Source organism: Aegilops tauschii, chromosome 2, assembly GCF_002575655.3.
Source record: "Aegilops tauschii subsp. strangulata cultivar AL8/78 chromosome 2, Aet v6.0, whole genome shotgun sequence".
NCBI lineage: Eukaryota > Viridiplantae > Streptophyta > Magnoliopsida > Poales > Poaceae > Aegilops > Aegilops tauschii.
The window spans coordinates 65407878-65427508 of record NC_053036.3 but is presented as its reverse complement, the minus strand read 5'-3'; the positions used below and the strand labels follow the sequence as shown (position 1 = coordinate 65427508).

The following is a 19631-nucleotide window of genomic DNA, read 5'->3' as shown; positions in this document are numbered from 1 at the left end:
ACTAGTGGCTCCCGCTCATTGTGGCGTAATGAAAAGTGATTAAAAAATAGAGGAGGAAAACAAAGCACGGGCCCAATCCCAGGATCTCGTGCTTGCTGCGTAGCCCTGCTAGCCATTGAGTCACTGGTTGCGTTTCTGTTAAATTTGTATGGCATGATCAACTTGAAGGATCTGAGCCGGTTTTCCACTGGTTTTTGGGTTTTTTATTTTTGTTTTTTCACCGGGTTTTCTTCGTTTATTTCTCTGTTTTTATTGCATTTTCTTTTATTTAATTTTCTGTGCTTTTCTTCAATTTTCTTGGTTTCTTTCTTAGTTTTCACTCCCTTTTTCCTTTTTCTTTATTTTTCTTCAGTTTTGTTTGTTCCCTTTCTTGTTTTTCATCGGTTTTATTTAGTTTTCTCCTGGGTTTTTTTTCTGTTTTTTCTGGTATATATCTAGTACACTTTTCTAATACACTTTAGAAAATATTCAAATACAACATTAACATTTATTGAATACAAGGTCACAAGTTTTACTACTAACATTTAAAGATTTATATTTTTAATAGATGGTCAAAGTTTTTCCTATATATATTAAAAAATTATAATGTTTGATTAAATTTTTTTAAATACAAGTTTGATGTTTTTTAATACATGGTCAACATATTTTCTATACGTGTTTAAAAAATATTAAATGCTTGACTAACATTTTTCAAATAAAATATTAACGTTTTTTAGTACATCGTAAAAAATTCTATACACAATATTTTCAAATGTTTGATTAACATTTTTTCAATCCATGGTCAATATTTTTCAATAAACATTTAACATCTTTTCAATTGGTTGATTAAGAATTTTTAAATACAGGGTCAATATTTTTATACACATTTAAATAAATTAAATTCTTGACTAACATTTTAAAATAAATTTAATATTTTTTGAAATGTTTGGATTATCTTTTTTAAATACATTATCAATTTCTTCACACATGCTTTACATTTTTTGTATACATGAGAAATATTTGCTCCGTACACATTTAACATTTTTCAAATACTTGTTTTTTTAATATGTAAAGTCTTTTATTAATATATTTATTTAGAATGTTTGGAAGTATAAATAAATTAAACAACAAAGAAAAAACAAAAACAGAAAACATGATGCAAAAAGTTGATGTTGCTGGCTCCCACGCGCATGGACTGGCTAATCTCGCGCTCTACTTGGGCGGAGGCTTCCCTCGGTCTCGTCGGAAGTGAGGCATAGTCGTGCCGGGGGGAGAGCGGACGTCCTGCACGCAGTTATCCATCTGGTCGCGCGGTCGTGTGATGATCTGTGCAATGTGATTTACGAAAAAAGAGTAAAGTGGAGTACATCGCTTGATACAGAGCAATACACTGCCCACGATCGATCTGGTGGGCTCTGTCCGAGATACAGGTCTGACGACCGGTGGACAGGCTGCACAGGTGCGTGCAGTGTGGGGACATAATTCTTTTGCTTTTCACGGGCCCAGCGATGTGTCCATAAAGTTCTGTACGGACAAGACTGGATGATGAGGACGCCAACGTAAGAACGCATCGGCGCCGGCTAGCGTGGTGACCTCCCAGGTAATTTGTTCTTCCGCTGCTCCTAAAAAAAGGCATCGAACAAACATTTTTTTCCATGTCCCTTCTGTTGTACATTTTTCCCAACATTTTTCTCCTGTTGCCTGTAAACTGTCGGGTTCCGCTCCAACTGCATGCACCGCATCAACGGCGTGCGTGCCATCGCGATTCGAGTCAGCCGAGAGTGCTAGTTAAAGTATAGGCAAACGTTGGACAACGATATGTAGCGTATATGTGTATTCGAAGCTCGGCGCCTGACAATACAATCTGACACGCCGAGTACGCTCGCAGGCGAAAGGACGAAAAACGACGAGCACTGTATAACGTAAACTCTTTCCACCACACGACGAAGGGGCAGTACTGATCGCTGGCAAGTGGCAACCTCCTTTTCCACCACGCAGAGGCATCCTGCTGTCCTGATCCATCGCCGCTATGCCGAGATGTCGATGCGTTGCGTGCATCTGCCACTGCGTGCAGCGGTGCATTTCTCGTGCCGGGGGCGACTAGTATGAGATCAGCATATTACATGAGATCGTGCGATCCAGCTATTTAGTCCACTGGATTAAGATCCTACGGTACAAATAGGGAGAGGTGGAGGTACACAAGACATTTTACATGGATCTCCTCCTCATTGTGGAAATATTGCAAACCAAGACGAGAGCGGACGTCCTGAACGCAGTGGCAGCCGATCGCAACTATCCAACCGGTCGTCCAGGCGAGGTGATCAGTGCACTAAAGTTCGTTGAAATGAGGAAAGTGGACATACATTGGTGGATACATGTGAATACCCTTGTCCTTGTGGGGTGCACATCTGACGCAGAGGAGACCTGTCGCGCAGAGCGTGCATTTTCTTTACTCCGCGAGTCCAGTGCTGCTTTCTTCAAGTTGTCTGCACGACGCAGTCTGGGGGGCCTGTACCCATGTCCTGCGTCTCACATCCATTGCCTTTTCCGGTTGGGAGCAAAGACCACACTAAACCGGCAACAAATTGGGCGCTCGAGGTTTGTCTGGATCTAATCATGGCGATCCCTGGAGCGACGACGCCGGCGTTGGCCTCTGGGTGAGTTAAATTCTGCTTCTATCCTTGTTCTTCGTTGACTCTAGGGCTTACGAGCTTGCTCCGCGTGCTGGTACTGCAGATCGACGGGGGCGACAACCGATTGAGTCAGTGGCGGAGCCAGCGCCCGGCGACCCTGGGCACTTGCCCGGGCTCGCTCGCTACGCGCTAGGTACGATAACCCCGTTATACTGGAAAAAATCATCAACGCCTCGTGCTTTACCCGGGCAGATGGGCTGGTTGCGGTAGGGTAATCAGGTAATGGGCTTTCTTTTCCTTCAGTAAATGGGTTAGGTGGACATGATTGACCTGGGGTTATAGGCCTATTCGGCTACTGGCCTAGCAAGTCGTCTAACTGCTGTTGTTTACGAGAGCTCCTCCCTGGCGCCTTAGACCTCCTCTACGGCACCTTATGCGCCCGTTCGCTAGCGGGCGCTCGCGCAGCAGCCTCTCGTGGGCCGGCCCAGCTAGCACACTCACGCTTTCTGTTCTCCATCGCTCGCTCCTTCCCTTCCTTCGTGCACGTTTCGTTCGTTCGTTCTTTTTTTTCTGTTCGTCCCTTCGTTCACAAAACTGAAAGCACATGGATCTAAAAAATTACGAATTTAAAAAACATTTCACGAATTTTACAAAGTTCATCAATTCTAAAAAAAAGTTCATCAATTTTGAACAAAAAAATTGAAAAAGTTGATCGAATTTGAAAAAATATCATCGGATTTGAAATAAAGTTCATTACATTTGAAAAAAGTTCATCGGATTAGGAAAAAAGTTCACCAAATTAGAGAAAAGTTCACCGGTTTTCAAAAAAGTTCATTGAATTTGAAAAAAGGTCATCAAATTTGAAAAAAAATCATTGGTTTTGAAAAAAGTTCACCGAATTTCAAAATAAGTTCATCGATTTTGAAAAAAGTTCATCGAATTTGAAAAAATTCATTGAATTTTTAAAAGGTTCATCAGATTTGAAAAAAAGTTCATCGAATTTTTCACGAACTTGTCAAATTCGAGAAAAACTCCATCTATTTTGCAGAGGAAAAACTCATGAAGAAAGAAAAGTTTCACTAATTTGAAAAAAGAAAAAAAAAGAAGAAAAGAAAGGAAACATGTACATAATCACGCCAACTGAACTGGCCTGCTGGATGTCGCCTCGCGCTCGGTACTCGCCGGTCACGGTTCGAAACCCAGCTCTGCCGTTGTTTTTGCAGTTTAGAACACAGAAAAAAAATCGAAAATGGGCCGGCTCAACGTGACAAGGGGGGTATGCGCCCGTTAGTAGAAACAACTGTAGCGGGCGCTAAAGGCGCCAAATAGGATTTAGCCCGTTGGCTGGCCCAGTAACGCTTGCTCGCTAGCTGGCTCCTCCCGCTCGCCCGCTCGCTGCCCCGGTGGCTCACTCGATCGCTGCCCCCCGCCGCTCCCCTCGATTGTTTTCTTTTTCTATGGCTAAATTGCTACAGTACATACTCATTTTCTTAAGGAAAAAACCAGTTGGCTAGATTTTAGAAAAAAAACCAGTTGGCTACAGTACGTACTCTTGTGCTTAGAAAAAAGTTCATCGATTTTGAAAAAAGTTCGTCGAATTTGCCAAAAAGTTCATTGAATCTGAAAAATAGTTCATCAAATTTCAAAAAAGTTCATCAAAAGTGAAAAAAAATTCATCGAATTTGAAAAAACAGTTCATCAAATTAAAAAAAGTTCATCGAATTTAAACAAGTTCATTGAATTCAAAACAAAAGTTCATCGAATTCGAAAAAAAGTTCATCGAATATGGAAAAAGTTCACCAAATCTGAAGAAAAATCGAATTTGAAAAAAGTTCATCGGATTTGGTAAAAGTTCATTGATTTTGAAGAAAAAAGTTCACGAATTTAAGAAAAGAGTTTATTGAATTTGAAAAAAGTACATTAAATTTGGAAAATGTTCATTGAATTTGAAAAAAATTCATTCGGTTTTGAAAAAGTTCGTTCAATTTGATAAAAGTTCATCAATTTCGAAAAAAATTCAATGGTTTTAAAAAGTTTCTTTCAATTAGCATTAAGAAAAAAATAAAAAACCGAACAAAACCCTTCCCAATAAAAAAGAACAATGGTAAAAGAAAAGGAAAAGAGAGCAAAGAAAAAAGAAATAGAAAAAAGAAAAAGATGTAAGATGAAAAGACGGAAGAAGTTTCTATTGAGCATGTAACGTGGACGTTGTAGGGTGGTTAGCATAGCCTGTATTAACCAGGTGGTCCGCAGTTCGAAACCTAGCGCGCGCTGTAGTTTTTTTGTTTTACAAACAGAAATCAGTAGAACGGGCCGGCCCAGCTGAAAAAACAAGTGTACAGAGGGGTGTGCGCCCTGTACGAAATGCAGGCGCCGAACAGGATCCAGCGTTGTTTACTCCACACGGGAAAGACCACGATATTTTTCTAGAAAAAGAGGATCACGATCGGTTGATCGATCCGCCTCCCCGCGACCTGGCCTGCTCGGCTGTTGCAGATGCGGTACTCTGGGGTCGATTGGAGATGGAACGGCGGCGAGTGGAGGCTGGCCTGGGCTGTGCGCGTGGCCGACGGTGAGCTCCGAAGCAGATCCATCCTAGGAACGGCTTGCATCCTCGGTCGGCGGCTTCTTATCCCCTCCTTTGTGATTAGGTTAGATTGCTAATTTTTGAAGATTGATAGACTTATTAGGGTTTAAATTTAGAGGTTAAAGCATGCACAGTTGGTCATTCAGGCTATATATTACTTCTTCACTGTTAAAATAGATTTGTGGTTATATGTTGTGTATTAGAATCAAGGTATTTTTACTGGTCAACCAAATTTTGGAAATATTTTGTTGGACCCCAAATTTTTTTGCTAGACGTTTGGGTAGTGTCAAATAGAACACGTATACATATTTTAAAACAACATCGTCCTAGACTCTGGAAGTGCTTTCGAGGTTAAATACTATATATTCTGCTGAAAATGAATATGAATTCAAAATTCATTTAAATACTTGGGGGAAGGCAAAAATAAATTATTATTTTGAAAACCGGTTCTATCGAAAAAGACGGGTATCAAGAAAAAAAAGTGGTCCAAACCCCCGATACTAATTTTTAGATTATAGTAGCAAAAGGGCCCGTGCGTTGCAACGGGAGAACACAACAGGAAAGGCACGAGAATCAGGCTATGAAGATGTGGTTGACATCTTGAACAGGAACATTAGCTGCCTTGTCTTCATGTGCTCTCGTAACATCAGACTCCCTCGTGCCTCCAGGCGATGCAATTCTTAATTGGTTTCAAGCTTATGTGCAAATCATCGATGAGTAGTGCCTGAGATCCATCGTGCAAACATACGTGAGAATGAGATAAGGACTTTTAAAAAGCCATTTGGAATACCTAAATTTGACGGCGTTATCGCCTCTTGATTTCCTAAGGGACACTCTGAAATATTGTTCGGCCAAAATGTAGTATGTTGCCATGAGTACTATTTCTTTTTTTAAACAAAATTGAACCAGAACGCAAAAAAAAAATAGAAATCTAGCACAATATAAATAATGAACTGCTGCCTGGATTTTTTTATGCGCAAGACTTAATGTGGAAGATCATTGTATGTTATGTACTGCACTGAATGGCCCTCATGGGTCATGGCCATTGGTAAAGACACTAGATCAGGAACGCGCCTTGGCGCGTGGGTGCCCGTCCGAACGTTTTGGTCAAGCTTGTTATTCCGACGATAAGAAGGGGCGATGAAAGCATGATATTATCATCATGTGTGAAATGAGACTAACAACGTCTGAAGTAATTGAAGCTATAAATAGATGGCCGATAAAATGCACATAAAATTACTGGTATTCGTTTAATATCTTTAAGTTAGCCTCGGAAACCTCCAAACACCCATCCATGAAGCCGTTGCATATATAAATATAGATATTATATCTCGAGTACGTGAGGTAAAAGGGTGCATGCCAAGTTGTTCTAAACCAAACAAAGTACGAAATAGTGATGTCAGGAGTAGATTGTAAAATTAGTAATTGTAAGTAAACTAAAACAGAATGAAACGAAACCATGTCAATAAGTTAAATGGAGATGCAGATATAGCAGGAAGTTAAATGGAAATAAAGATCTAATCAGAATCAAAATGATCGAAGCAAGTACTGTCATTTACTTATCACAAGAGCGTAGAAAGCATCATAGGAGAGTAAGCCTACACGATGAGTAGTGCCTGAGATCCATCGTGCAAACATACGTGAGAATGAGATAAGGACTTTTAAAAAGCCATTTGGAAAACCTAAATTTGACGGCGTTATCGCCTCTTGATTTCCTAAGGGACACTCTGAAATATTGTTCGGCCAAAATGTAGTATGTTGCCATGAGTACTATTTCTTTTTTTAAAAAAAATTGAACCAGAACGCAAAAAAAAGAAATAGAAATCTAGCACAATATAAATAATGAACTGCTGCCTGGATTTTTTTTATGCGCAAGACTTAATGTGGAAGATCATTGTATGTTATGTACTGCACTGAATGGCCCTCATGGGTCATGGCCATTGGTAAAGACACTAGATCAGGAACGCGCCTTGGCGCGTGGGTGCCCGTCCGAACGTTTTGGTCAAGCTTGTTATTCCGACGATAAGAAGGGGCGATGAAAGCATGATATTATCATCATGTGTGAAATGAGACTAACAACGTCTGAAGTAATTGAAGCTATAAATAGATGGCCGATAAAATGCACATAAAATTACTGGTATTCGTTTAATATCTTTAAGTTAGCCTCGGAAACCTCCAAACACCCATCCATGAAGCCGTTGCATATATAAATATAGATATTATATCTCGAGTACGTGAGGTAAAAGGGTGCATGCCAAGTTGTTCTAAACCAAACAAAGTACGAAATAGTGATGTCAGGAGTAGATTGTAAAATTAGTAATTGTAAGTAAACTAAAACAGAATGAAACGAAACCATGTCAATAAGTTAAATGGAGATGCAGATATAGCAGGAAGTTAAATGGAAATAAAGATCTAATCAGAATCAAAATGATCGAAGCAAGTACTGTCATTTACTTATCACAAGAGCGTAGAAAGCATCATAGGAGAGTAAGCCTACACGGTGGAATGCATTTTCAGCCATGATAAAAAATGTAGAACTACCGAAGCACCAGTCGGAAGCAAAGCTTGATCATATGCAGAACCTAGCAGGTCATCTGCCAGTGAACCCCAGCCCTTGGTAAGCCCGTTGACCCACATATTCCTTTTTTCCACCTTAGCCTTCAGATCTCTGATATTCCTGTCCTTCTCGTCGACACTGCTCGATAGGTACTTCATCTCGGTCTTAATTTTCTGCATTTGAGGGCAGTCAAATTCAATACCCATGGTGGCCTGAAGATGCTCCAAGCACCATGTAGCGGCATTTTGCATGGCCTCATTGGCATCCACAGCTGGGTCGCCATTGATCCTCATATGCTCTGCCGCTGTAGACGAACGCGACTGTGATGGCCAGAAGATAGCAGTAGCCGCCACACCGCCACGGTAAGATGCGTAGGTCTTGTACTTCACCTCAGGTAAACCAGCTTCAGCAAGAACGACGCTAAGCATAGCCTTCGGCCTAATCGTGACAGAACGCTTCATCTATTAAAATATATAGAGCGGTAAGTCATTTACACATAGTACAGACCACAAGAGGAATATGCAGAAATATCATGCTACCAAAGCAATAGAAACATGGAAATGCATCAGCATTTATTGGTGATGGGTTCAGGACAAGCAAAACATACGTGCAACAGAAACCTGAAAAACAAACCAGAGATCTGCAGCAACACAATGACGATGTAAACATGCTTTTAAGTAAGGCAGGGCACATTCTTTAAAGGCAGGTCACAAACATCAATTGTGTTATGTGTTGATCATGATTGGCAAACTCAAGAAGGCAAACTACAGAAACCAAATGGCATGATACACGGCAGACCATAGAGCAAGCATGAACAGGTTAAAAAAATTGCATAAATCTCGAACAAATCTAGCACAGGCATGTCTTAGAATTGACCAAGCAAACGGGGTCTACCTTGCTAGCTGGTGACGATGTGGAACGGAGATCACGGTCGTTGTTCATCACACCGACGGAGAAGAGCTCCCTCCGTCCGCCTGATGCCATCGCGCGAAGAAAAGCTTGGGTGCCTGGATGCATAAATCGACGGTACTGTAAGAACATCTCCACATTATGGACTAAATACACAGAAGCTAGGGATTCGGACAGATAAAAAAAGGAGCAAGGATATCGCCTTCTACAAAAGAGGGGAGAGCGCTACCGTATATATGAACTTGAATTACACATCTAAACAACCTAGAAAAAACACCGAAGAGGACAGACGAGAGGAAAGAATCACCTGCAAGGAAACCAGCGAAGCAACTTCGAGCAGCGCGGCCTGGGAGCCAAGCGCACAAGCAGACCCCGGCCAGGAGAAATGAACCAGCAAACCCTAAACAGATCCCTAAAAGACAAAAAGTCCCTGGATGAGCACATGAACAGCACAAATGAGAAGACAATCAGGGAAGCAAAGAACCACCTCAGCCATCTCAGAAGCCTCGCCGGTGTACTCCCTCTCCTGTCAACTCGCAAGACAGCCCTTCTGGCACGCCACCGTCCCAACTGCGAGACATCTAGAAAGATGAGGAACACGCAAAGAAACAAGTGGAATAAAAGACAGGACCCATCCATGTCCGAATCAAATCATACTGGCAAGGCAAATATTCATGCACACCTAGTATCAATTGGCTCAACAGTACTACTGCAAATAGAAAGCGCCACTGTTAGAGCATGTCCCTATTTTTAGTGCAGCCAACAAATGAGAAAATATGGTAGTTCATGTAGCTTTGTAGTTCATGTGGTCTTACTTAGAAGTAAAATTTGCAATCCAGCATACAATTCACCTACTGATTGTCATCTGACACAGTACAGTAAGTAAATAACTAAGGAAGAAAATGTCAATTTGGTACTTTATACTTAATCCAGACCAAATCCTTGTTTTTAGCATAATTAGAATCAAATGTATCTTTGCAGCATTTTTGTAAAATGTGGGAACAAAAGCGGGTGGTTATGACCACTCAACACTGCAATTGTTGATGCCTGCACCCACACCTTTTGATCAATAAAAATGGAAATCCAGAGAAATAATCTCTAAAAAACAAATAATTCAAACATGTGATGGTCTATCGGTGCTTGAAACACGTGAAGAAACTTGCAGGATTGCAGATAATTTTGTTTTGTAATTGATGGCATTCAATACTTGCAAGTCTGTCAATTTTAGCATCATCTTCACCGAGCATTCACTTGCCAAACTTAATGAATAATTAGTTTTTTTATCCAGGCTGTTATATGGCATGTTAACCTGCAAATGTACGAAAAGTGAATCTTTCTGCATGATAGCTTGATAAGCCCCTATACATGATATTGTCCAGACTTGTCACTATGCTAGCTATTTACTCTCTAATTTTCTTTGGATGTCATTCTAGGATGTGTGCAATCAACTTCAAAATTTGAGTATTGATACAAAGATAAACAATCTGTTATCAACCCCTAAATTATTTATAGGCATGAACAATTGATTTAGAACTTTAGCTGGATCAAGCATGAACGCGGTTACTTCATAATATAGTTGTTGAACATAAGCGCATATGTTTCGGGCCCCTTGGGGATGGAGGGGGAGTTGTCATCCTGTCAAAATAGTTCAGGTCCGCAAGAACGACATCGGCAAGACGTAATTGTCAGGAATAAACAACCAAGTAACAGCAAACAGTAACCACGCCACATGACGACATTTTTTAGCAAAGCTAATGTTTGATTACTTCAAAGCTTCAAACAAAACACACAATGCTTGAACAGAAGGTAAAATTAACACCAAAACTTCAGTAAGCAAATATTGCAAGTCACTTGTGAATGAACTACCAAACATACCTGCAAAGGGTGGATTTGCTGAGCATTGAACATAGTGCCATGGTCTAAACTTGTAGATCACTAAATGTTGACTCGCATAATGTGGCAACCATAGTTGATCCAACATCATAATATTTTCCGAGGACACTCATATCTTCCATAGGCAGGTCACATGACCTACAGATGCAATATATTCTGTGTGCAAGTCATATAACTGAGCAAGGTACTATATTGTACATACAAGTAAAAGTTGGCTACATGCTAAATGTCAGGAAAAAAGAATTGATGATTACACATGAGCATAAAAGGTCCTTGGCGAGCACACACTACTCTAAATGCTCATCTTTTAACATGGTGATCTGCTCAACATTGCAAGTCCATCTGCAATCACAAAAGCAAAGCATCAGCATTAGAATAGGAGGAGGAAGTAAATAAAACGACATTGTTCTGTCCCAGCTCCTATTTGTTAGCACCTCAAATACCAAATTAAGCATAGCCAAGAAAGAAATCATTAAGTAGCTAGAGAATATACAGAACACTCTAATAGGACAAAATTAGTGTAATCGGCAAGGGACTGCCACTCTCTCCAATATGAAAGAAGAATAAATAAATCATATATGTGCACTGCCCTAGTTCTGTTCTCAAGAAATGAGAGTACACATTTTAGTGTAAGAGGAAGGAAAAACCAAATATAGGCTTAAGAAATACTGTTATCTTATTATCATCACTTCTGTCCCATTCTTCAGATGATTTAAACTCAACAAGTGCTTCAGCAGTATGCACACAACTAGACCAATTCGGCCATTATAGCAAGAATCACACACAATAAGAGAAGTGGAAACTCCCTCAAGCAATCGCCCAAAGTCAGATTTGGAATCTAATAGGTTAAAATAGAGAAACTTATAAGAAAGTTATTGAATCGGGACCTGAAAGAAGATAGCAGAACAAAAATGAATTAAAGCAACTCGGTAATGTTTTCAGATAACATGGTATGGAATATCTCAAAGTAATTAGGGGAATGAAAATAAGCGAGTAATTGGTTTATGTATGATAAGAAAAAGGGAAGAAGAGCATAAACTACATGAAAGCGGCTTGCTGATAAACTAAAAGGGCCTTGATTTTTTCCTGTGGCTGAAGCATCAAGCACCCTGTGGCTAAACTAAAAGTGTTATGCGCTCCAGCTTTTTCAGATAACATAAGAATAGTGATAAAAAGAGAAATGAAATTAGTTTTATCTGGTTCACAACCATTTATGTGGGGTTAAATGATGTAGTCAACGGCCCTAAGAAAAATCCATTGGATTGGGCGAAGGAAAACACTTGTACCTGTGTTTGGCTTCCTCTTTTTTGCAAGATCATGGTCCAAGGAACAGTAGTGTGGAACAGAGTACCAATTAGCTTTGTGTTCGTAACCATAATTTTAAAATCAAGCCATGCATCTTTAGTACAGGGGCCAAATAAGTTAGTGAGAGCACAATCTGGAAACACACAACACCAAAATGCTAACTTAACATGAGAAAGAGAAAAAATACATAAGAAGATGTAAAATTCCCAGGCCTATAAATTCATAATTTCATCCAAAGCTCCAATTGAGAAAATCCCATTTTGTTCTGTTGAAATAACAGAAACGATGGAATTCATCGCAGGAGCACAAACAGGTACTAAAGATTCACAAGACGTCTGAGCTCAGGTACTAAAGATGAAGGTTTTATGTGCAAATTCAAAGAGAACTGGCTGGCTAATCTAGCTCTTTCACTTAACCCAAGAAAGCCCGAGGCCTGCATCAAAATTTTCTTTAGTAAACATACAACGGCCATCCCTATATAGCAGTTTCTTCTACTAAATCCCTATCTATCAAGCACCTCCTCTCGTAAATAAATGTGGCAGGGCTCTCTAATCAATCAAACAACCAGAAGAACATGATGCAGCAAAGAGAACTGCTTATTAGGGAGCCATAAACGCATCAAACCTAGTAAGAAAAATAAATTAGGGGGCTAAGTCAGCTACCTAAACACCCAAGATGTGCCCTGCGTACACGTGAGGCAGCAATCCACGACAAGCATAGTACCTGCAAAACAAATTAGGCAGCACATAAACAATACAATGTCAATCAGGTGAAGAGGAAGCACATAAGAATGAAAGAAGCAAAAGAAGAAAATGAACGCCCAGCAAGCAGCCAAAATAGCCCAAGAAACATCCAAAGGAACGACCGAGGCAAGAAGAAGAAACCAAAAGAGGAACAGGAGATGCAAAAGGATCCAAACGCAGAAAGATTCAGGGGAAATCAAATCCACTGGTACGGGACTCACTTCAACCAATCCGCAGCAACCGGGCCATGCTGAGGCTAAAATCCCTACGAATCATGATATATAGACCTATATATGCAGCGGGAAAGAGGAACCAACGTCTCCCTCCTCACCTGCTCTGCTCGGTCGCGCCATGGCCGACCTTGCGGGCGGCTCCTTGGTGATCTGGACGCGTCGCCTGACCTGCTCGGCCACGGTGGCCCTCCTTGTCCTGGCTCGTGATGAGGGGAGGAGGAGAGGAGATGGTGGGAGCGCTCCTCCTGCCTGTGCAGGTGAGGACGACGGTCCTGGCTCGTGATGAGGGGAGGAGGAGAGGAGATGGTGGGGGTGCTCCTCCTGCCTGTGCAGGTGAGGACGACGGCGGTCCGGCGGGCTAGGCGAAGTAGATGGCGGCGGCGGGGGGAGCTCCTAGGGTTAGGGGTTGGGTGGATGAGGAGGGACGAGCGGGTGCGGGAGGAGGCGGCGGCGGCTAGGTCTCCGCCACGGGAGCCGCCTCCTTTTTATACCCCCTGTTGGTGAAATGACGGAAATGCCCTTGGTGGGGCAGCGGAATTACGCGCGATGGCACGAGACGACGGTAACTATTCATTGTAGCAGTGTTAGTTTTTGATCCGACGGCCAGGATCTTCCAGGAGCGACATCCAACGGTCCAGAACGCATCAAAAATCCGATCCGACGGTCATGAATCGCTGAACTCTGAGAACTCTCATGTTCTCCCAACTAACTTATATCTGGATAAGGGACGTGCAACATGCAGGGGTCATGGCCTGAAGGAAGGCACTTTTAGGTTTTTTTTTTCTGCTAACCACATACCTGCCGCATTGATGATGAGGTCGTGCTTGAGATTCATTGGTGAAAATAGTCCAGGATGAGATAAGAATTTTTAGAAGACCATTTGGAAATTCTAAGACGTGACGACATTATCACCGCTTGATGCTCTAAGGCACCACCCTGAAACCTCTTTGGCCAAGCAGCTTCCATTTCTTTGATGGGCATTTCCTGACTTATACTAATGAATCCTCCACCTCGCCTGGACCTAGCTCTATACATGGTTTGTTTCATGACCAGTAGAACAATATCTAATACATTGCCAAACTGGACCAGATAAGACTGAATGGAGGCAAATTAGACCTTTATTCATTTTTCTTAATTTGTAGTTGATGGCAAATGCCTGAATTTCTTGTTTAATAACGTAAAAGAAGAGTGATTATCTGTGCATATAATGGTAAGTATATTTCATATTGCTATAAATAATTGTAACACTTGTATGCTTGGACTTTTGATGCCAGACCAAAATATGATGCTTGTGTGAGCGCCGCGACTGGCTGGTGATGCGCAAAAGGCCAAACACCCTCGAGTAGGCTATTTTTCCAATTGTCGAACAGCAAAATTCCAGTTGGTATACTCAAGTTTCAACCAGACTCACATCCCACACGAAATGATGAATAGCTTTGATTTTCAGTCCTATTCTCGCACATTTTATTTTATTGAGACATAAGGCTCATAGACTTATGTAGAACACAAGAAAACAGAAGAGACTAAACCTAAGACAATTTAAGGCTACCACATTTTACCATGTAGGTGGTAGTGGCCATACTCCACCATTTAATTTGTGCAGAAGTTCAGAAGTAGCCAAGATGAACACTTTGGCTGTAATTCAGTTGAAAGACGATTGTACAACCATGAGCACATAATTCGAAACCAACATGTATAGATTGTATATTAGATGTAAGCAATACAGATCACTATATATAACTTGCAGCCTCCTTTCTTAACTGACGTACAGCTTGAAATTCAGCGAGATGCATTGCATCCTTCAACCAAGGAACAGTCGTTGCCATCCCCTCTGCATACAGGAAATGGCCACCAATCCACCTTCTTCCTGAAAAGCAGAGCAAAGAAGAACAGAGTAGAGATATAATGGGTGATACACTTGAAGGCTGGATTGCTTCGGATTTCGTATAACTTTCCAACGAACAGCCGGCTGGTTTAGCACATGTGCCATGTGTGAGTGAACATTGTCTGCTAAAGTTCAGACGTCATAAAAACAAAAACACAAACACTAATTCCCAGCGGGTCTATGACTCTGAAAATTGTCGCGGCATTGTGCTTGTGCATAACATTCTGCCCGAAGAGAGGTGTCGCCGTCAGTTTTCAAGGGCCTATATGGCCGAGCTCGCAGCCATGGGCCCAGGCATCTACCATCCTATAGGCCCCGAAATCGCCATGTTCAGGGTGTTGAAACACCGTGCAGCAGCACAAAACTGAACACATAACAATTACTTTTTCCACAATATTTGTAGAAGCATTGAACATTCAGGAAGTCTTTCATAGGTTTTAGGAACTGCATACCCCACGGCCGTTGTCAGTTACACTAACTGAATTGTCATCATGAAGGACTGCATTAATCTCAGTAGCATAGCCTGCTTGAGCTTCACCAACAACATTATTCAGTATTTCATAAACCTAGGATATGCCAAAAGAAAATGGTGGTCAGGCAAGAAACAAAACGTAACACCAAGTAACATGGAAAAAAGAAAAGCATAATCCATTGAGATATACCAGATGATGCAATCCATGTGGTCCTGGTCCTGTGCCTAAAGATTAGTATTAATTGTAAGACCTGCAAATTAGCTGGCATAAATAAATATCAAGCGAATAAAAACAATTTATGCACTCTTCACAGGAGAACGCATGCCTCTCTCAGCCGCAAGGATGAAGCAATGCAGAAATGTATGTTGTTCCTTTTTTTCCTTTCTTTTAGCTGAAAACACAAGCAAACTTAATACTACAATCAATAGATAATTCCATTAACTAAAAGATGATAAGATTGATGAAATAACCATGTGTTGTTGGGTTCTTAACAGTTCATATGAAACACATAGTACATGTTTATCTAATCTAGAATCGATTAGAAGAACAAAATGCCTTGATAACAACATTTGTCAAATTCTCAGGAGAGGAGGGAGACAGAGCCTACGTGTAGTTAATTGTGGTGAGAACATATGTATACGATTGCAAAGCTGCTTGGAGCTGATCAACTCTGCTACTGCCGTGTCTACCACTTAATCACATTGGACCTGGGTACCCCGCCGTGGTCAGGAGAATCACTTGGACGTTTGCTGCATTGCTTCAGACTCGGGTACCTCGCCGCTGACGGATCTTGCCTAAAATACATAGCTTCTAGAATTCATTGTTTGGGCTATGGGAATAGCTCTAGAAAAATTTCAGTAAATATGGCTTAACCCTAATGATGGAAGCGTAGGATCCTGCCAATATTTCTTTGATATCGAATAAAGCACAAACAATGTTTCCCTGGAACATAAGCACATTCCATCTAAATGTGCGTGTACACATACACGATACATGTCAAATGCTCCCTCAGTTCACTGAAGAACTCCTTTGTTCCTTGTGACTCGGCTCATACGACCATTTTTCAACTTTGCCCGCACAAGTCAGACCAGAGCCTGAGCACTCATAAAACAAGCGCCTTTTTTAGCTCCTTGGCATAGTATATCTTCACGTTGCCATAGAGTGGTATGTGTAAACATAATAGGAAGCATCAGGAGGATATTAGGATAGTTTCCAAGAACATAAGTTAAATGAGATAAGCAGGTTTACCTATGTCCTATAGCACAACTTGGCTTCTAAATTTTCTCTCACCAGAACACCGGAAAGCAAGTCAGTAGTAGAGTATGGAATTTTCTTCTTGGAAGCTTCAGACTGTGTTCAGAAAGCTCATCCAAAGAAGAGACCAATAAGAACCTGAAGAAAAGAAGAGCGGTCAAATGAATTATATAAGTGTCTCACTTGCCTTGCTTCCTTCCCTTCAAGCCTTAGAAAACAACTCACTCTTGAATGTCCTATGCGAAATGAAGCTAGTTACCTATTTCTAATATAACTTCAAGAAGAAAAGCTACTAAGATGTCCTGTAGGAGAATAAATGATATAACAGGCGTTCCTCATAGCTCAAACACATAATTCGGATATTTTCTTCTTCCTCTGAGACGGAGCAGGAAAGAAAGAAATACACTATACATTCTTCACGGAATAAATAATGTTGAAACTGACTAAGCTCGTTTCAGTTAGTGGCAAGCACAGGCAAATGCATATATACATATATGGAGCTTATTCTGAAAAGCACATACTTCCTTTTAGGCACAAAAATAAACACCTGTTGAGCAGGAACCGCAACACAACATAGAGCAAAAAAATTCTGCTATGTTTTTCAGATCGTAAGCTTCAGAACCAAATTCCTTTTCACTGAAACGCTCCTGCAAGAGAAATTCCATACCGCAGGGGGTTGAGAGCGGGTCTGCAGCAGACGGCGCTGGCGACGTGCAGCCACGGTGCTGCATAGGCGAGATGGGGGAGACGCGGGAGGAGGCGCAGGGGATGGCGACAGGGAGCTGCGCACGAGGCCGGTCATGGCGGCGGTCAACCGTCGATACCTCAGCTCCGCAGAAGGCGTCCATGGGGGCTCGGGAGGCGCACGTGGGCAGTCCAGGAGGAGTGGAGCGGAATGAGGAGGTTGAAGAGGAGGCGCAGCGCTCGTGCCACGGACGACCGGTGACGGACCGGAGCTGGGCGGAAGGAGATGGCCATGGATCGGGGCGAGTTTGGGCGGTCGCTGCTGAACAGGGGGCGGAGAGAGGAGGAGAACAGAGAGGAAAGAGGAGGCAGGCGGGCTGAGGGGAGATCGCCGGCGTGGCCCTCGTCGGCGGCGAGAGGCGCGGAATCGGGTGGTCGGGCGCGGTCATCTCTGGCGCGTGGCGGCGCAGAGGGGAAATTGGGGGCGGCGGCGCAGAGGGGAAAATTGGGGGTGAATTACCTGGCGAATCGTTTTTTACTCGGTGGACTGCGGGTTAGATACGCCAAAACCTAGGGACTTTTTTGTAAAACGTGCGCGACGGTGAACCCGCTTCACAAAATTTCTGGCTCCGCCCCTGGATTGAGTAGTGTGCGAGGTGGCGTATGTTTTGGGCGCCGCCGGTCCGGCCGTGGCCGATTCGGTCGTAGGCTTGGACTCGCCAGAGATGTGGCTGTTCAATCAGGGCAGGGCGCTTCTGGACCAGGTTGGGAGCGGAGGTGTGGCGTCGGCAGGCGCCGGCGACGGGACGCGCACCGTCGATTCATGCAGGGCGATTCAGTCCTTCCGACCCGGTGCCCCGACAGCTGCAAACACCACCTTTCGTCCTGCGCTTATTTTCGAACTGAATGATGAACAAATACAGAAAACGGGTTCATCTAGATGGATCGAGTGTTCAGTGCAACTTACTGCCTGGTTTGGGCATTTGTAGAACCGGATGCTGGGTTCCGGTATGTCCCAGACACAAACCACCTTATCCTGGTCCCGGGGCACCTTGGGCACAAGATCAATGGCAGCGCTGTTGGAGATGCCCGGAGACGACGAGCAGACGAGGAGCTCTGGGACATCTCGGCATAGCGGCGATGGATCAGGACAACAGGATGCCTCTGCGTGGTGGAAAAGGAGGTTGCCACTTGCCAGCGATCAGTACTGCCCCTTCGTCGTGTGGTGGAAAGAGTTTACGTTATACAGTGCTCGTCGTTTTTCGTCCTTTCGCCTGCGAGCGTACTCGGCGTGTCAGATCGTATTGTCAGGCGCCGAGCTTCGAATGCACATATACGCTACATATCGTTGTCCAACGTTTGCCTATACTCTAACTAGCACTCTCGGCTGATCCGAATCGCGACGACACGCACGCCGTCAATGCTGTGCGTGCACATGCCACTGCGTCCATGGATGCACTTCTCAGACCAAGACCCCAAACCTAATCTTCTTTCTCGCGTTCATAGACAACCATGCGCCGCCGGAGTGCACCACTGTAAGACCGCGCGCGGCCTGGCCTCAATGTGACGCTGACCTCGCCGAATCAACGCATACCAGCTTCATTTCCAGCCACCCGCAGGCCTGTCACCACCAGATCTGACGCCTCCATCGGATCTGCTTGCAGGAGCGCTCGAACCAGCTCATCACTCGACGCCGACGACCGGAGCGCCCAAATCCAGGGTGTACTATGACCGCAACAGTCTGGGTGCGCTGGCCGGCGAGGTGCATGCATGATTTCCCATCAGCGTGTTCTGCTTCTGCATCTTTTGTTATGCAAGGGTAAACTCGTGTTGAGCAGAACCATGTTTTTGGCATGTTGTTGTTGAATTTCTTCCCTACTTTGTGTGGTCAATTTGTGTGATACCGACTAATATTTTGGAGCCTTTCTTGCAGATTGTGCATCTGCACAAAATAATTCTTGTTTCGCTGTAAATGATCATGTTTCACTCCACTTGTTTTTGAATCTATGACATTGTTCTAGTATTAATCTGGCTGCTGATTAGCAAGCTGACTGAATTTTCTGATTTATGGCATTGTTATTTTTCAGGAAGAATTTACGATGGTAGCATGAACATGTAGAGACCAATTGGTAATCGTGAAGAATTTTTGTCTGTGATCTCGTACATAAATTTCTCAAAGAATGTAAATATGAGGACTGTAGCGACTTCCATTTGTTTGTGGAAGTAGTGTCATATGGCATTTTTGTAGACTACATAATCTCTTTCTTAAAATGGTTTTGTGCACAAAGTATATCTTTACTATTTCCACAATTGTTTTGTACGCACAATTTTTTACTGTACTCGCATAACTGAGCATGCAGTATTCCGGTCAGTCAAGCAAAGCATGTGAGTAGCGCCTTGTGCAAAACGCCATAGCAGTAGCGCCGTTTATTCTTGACGCGCTACTGCTATTCCGATAGCAGTAGCACCTTCTGCGAAAACACTCTACTGCCTAAG

General features: G+C 42.7%; 1 protein-coding gene and 1 long non-coding RNA gene across 8 annotated transcripts; one reads left to right on the top strand and one right to left on the bottom strand.

The window, feature by feature from the left end:
* The first annotated feature begins 1954 nt into the window (after nucleotides 1-1954).
* Nucleotides 1955-19482, top strand: LOC123497000 (uncharacterized). Its single transcript, XR_006669407.2, has 3 exons — nucleotides 1955-2636; nucleotides 2716-2891; nucleotides 18800-19482. It is a non-coding gene; the product is annotated as an uncharacterized lncRNA (long non-coding RNA).
* On the bottom strand, nucleotides 7584-13311 carry LOC109765358 (uncharacterized). 7 transcript variants are annotated; one of them, XM_073507985.1, is made up of 8 exons: nucleotides 12938-13311; nucleotides 11845-12586; nucleotides 10813-10900; nucleotides 10541-10714; nucleotides 9153-9235; nucleotides 8973-9077; nucleotides 8651-8763; nucleotides 7584-8217 (listed from the first exon to the last, which is right to left on the bottom strand). In XM_073507985.1, exons 7-8 carry the CDS (start codon nucleotides 8738-8740, stop codon nucleotides 7693-7695), a joined length of 615 nt encoding a protein of 204 aa, XP_073364086.1. In that variant the 5' UTR covers nucleotides 8741-8763; nucleotides 8973-9077; nucleotides 9153-9235; nucleotides 10541-10714; nucleotides 10813-10900; nucleotides 11845-12586; nucleotides 12938-13311; the 3' UTR covers nucleotides 7584-7692. The 7 variants fall into 7 exon arrangements, with proteins under 7 accessions (XP_073364086.1, XP_073364088.1, XP_073364087.1 ...); XM_073507987.1 differs by having other exon boundaries at nucleotides 10541-10696; XM_073507986.1 differs by having other exon boundaries at nucleotides 12526-12586.
* Nucleotides 19483-19631: the final 149 nt, after the last annotated feature.

Coding starts and splice junctions, on each gene's coding strand:
- LOC109765358 (XM_073507982.1), bottom strand. CDS start 8,740: ATGGCATCAGGCGGACGGAGGGAGCTCTTCTCCGTCGGTGTGATGAAC. Junction 8,218..8,650: donor CATCGTCACCAGCTAGCAAG/GTAGACCCCGTT, acceptor ATATTTTAATAG/ATGAAGCGTTCTGTCACGAT.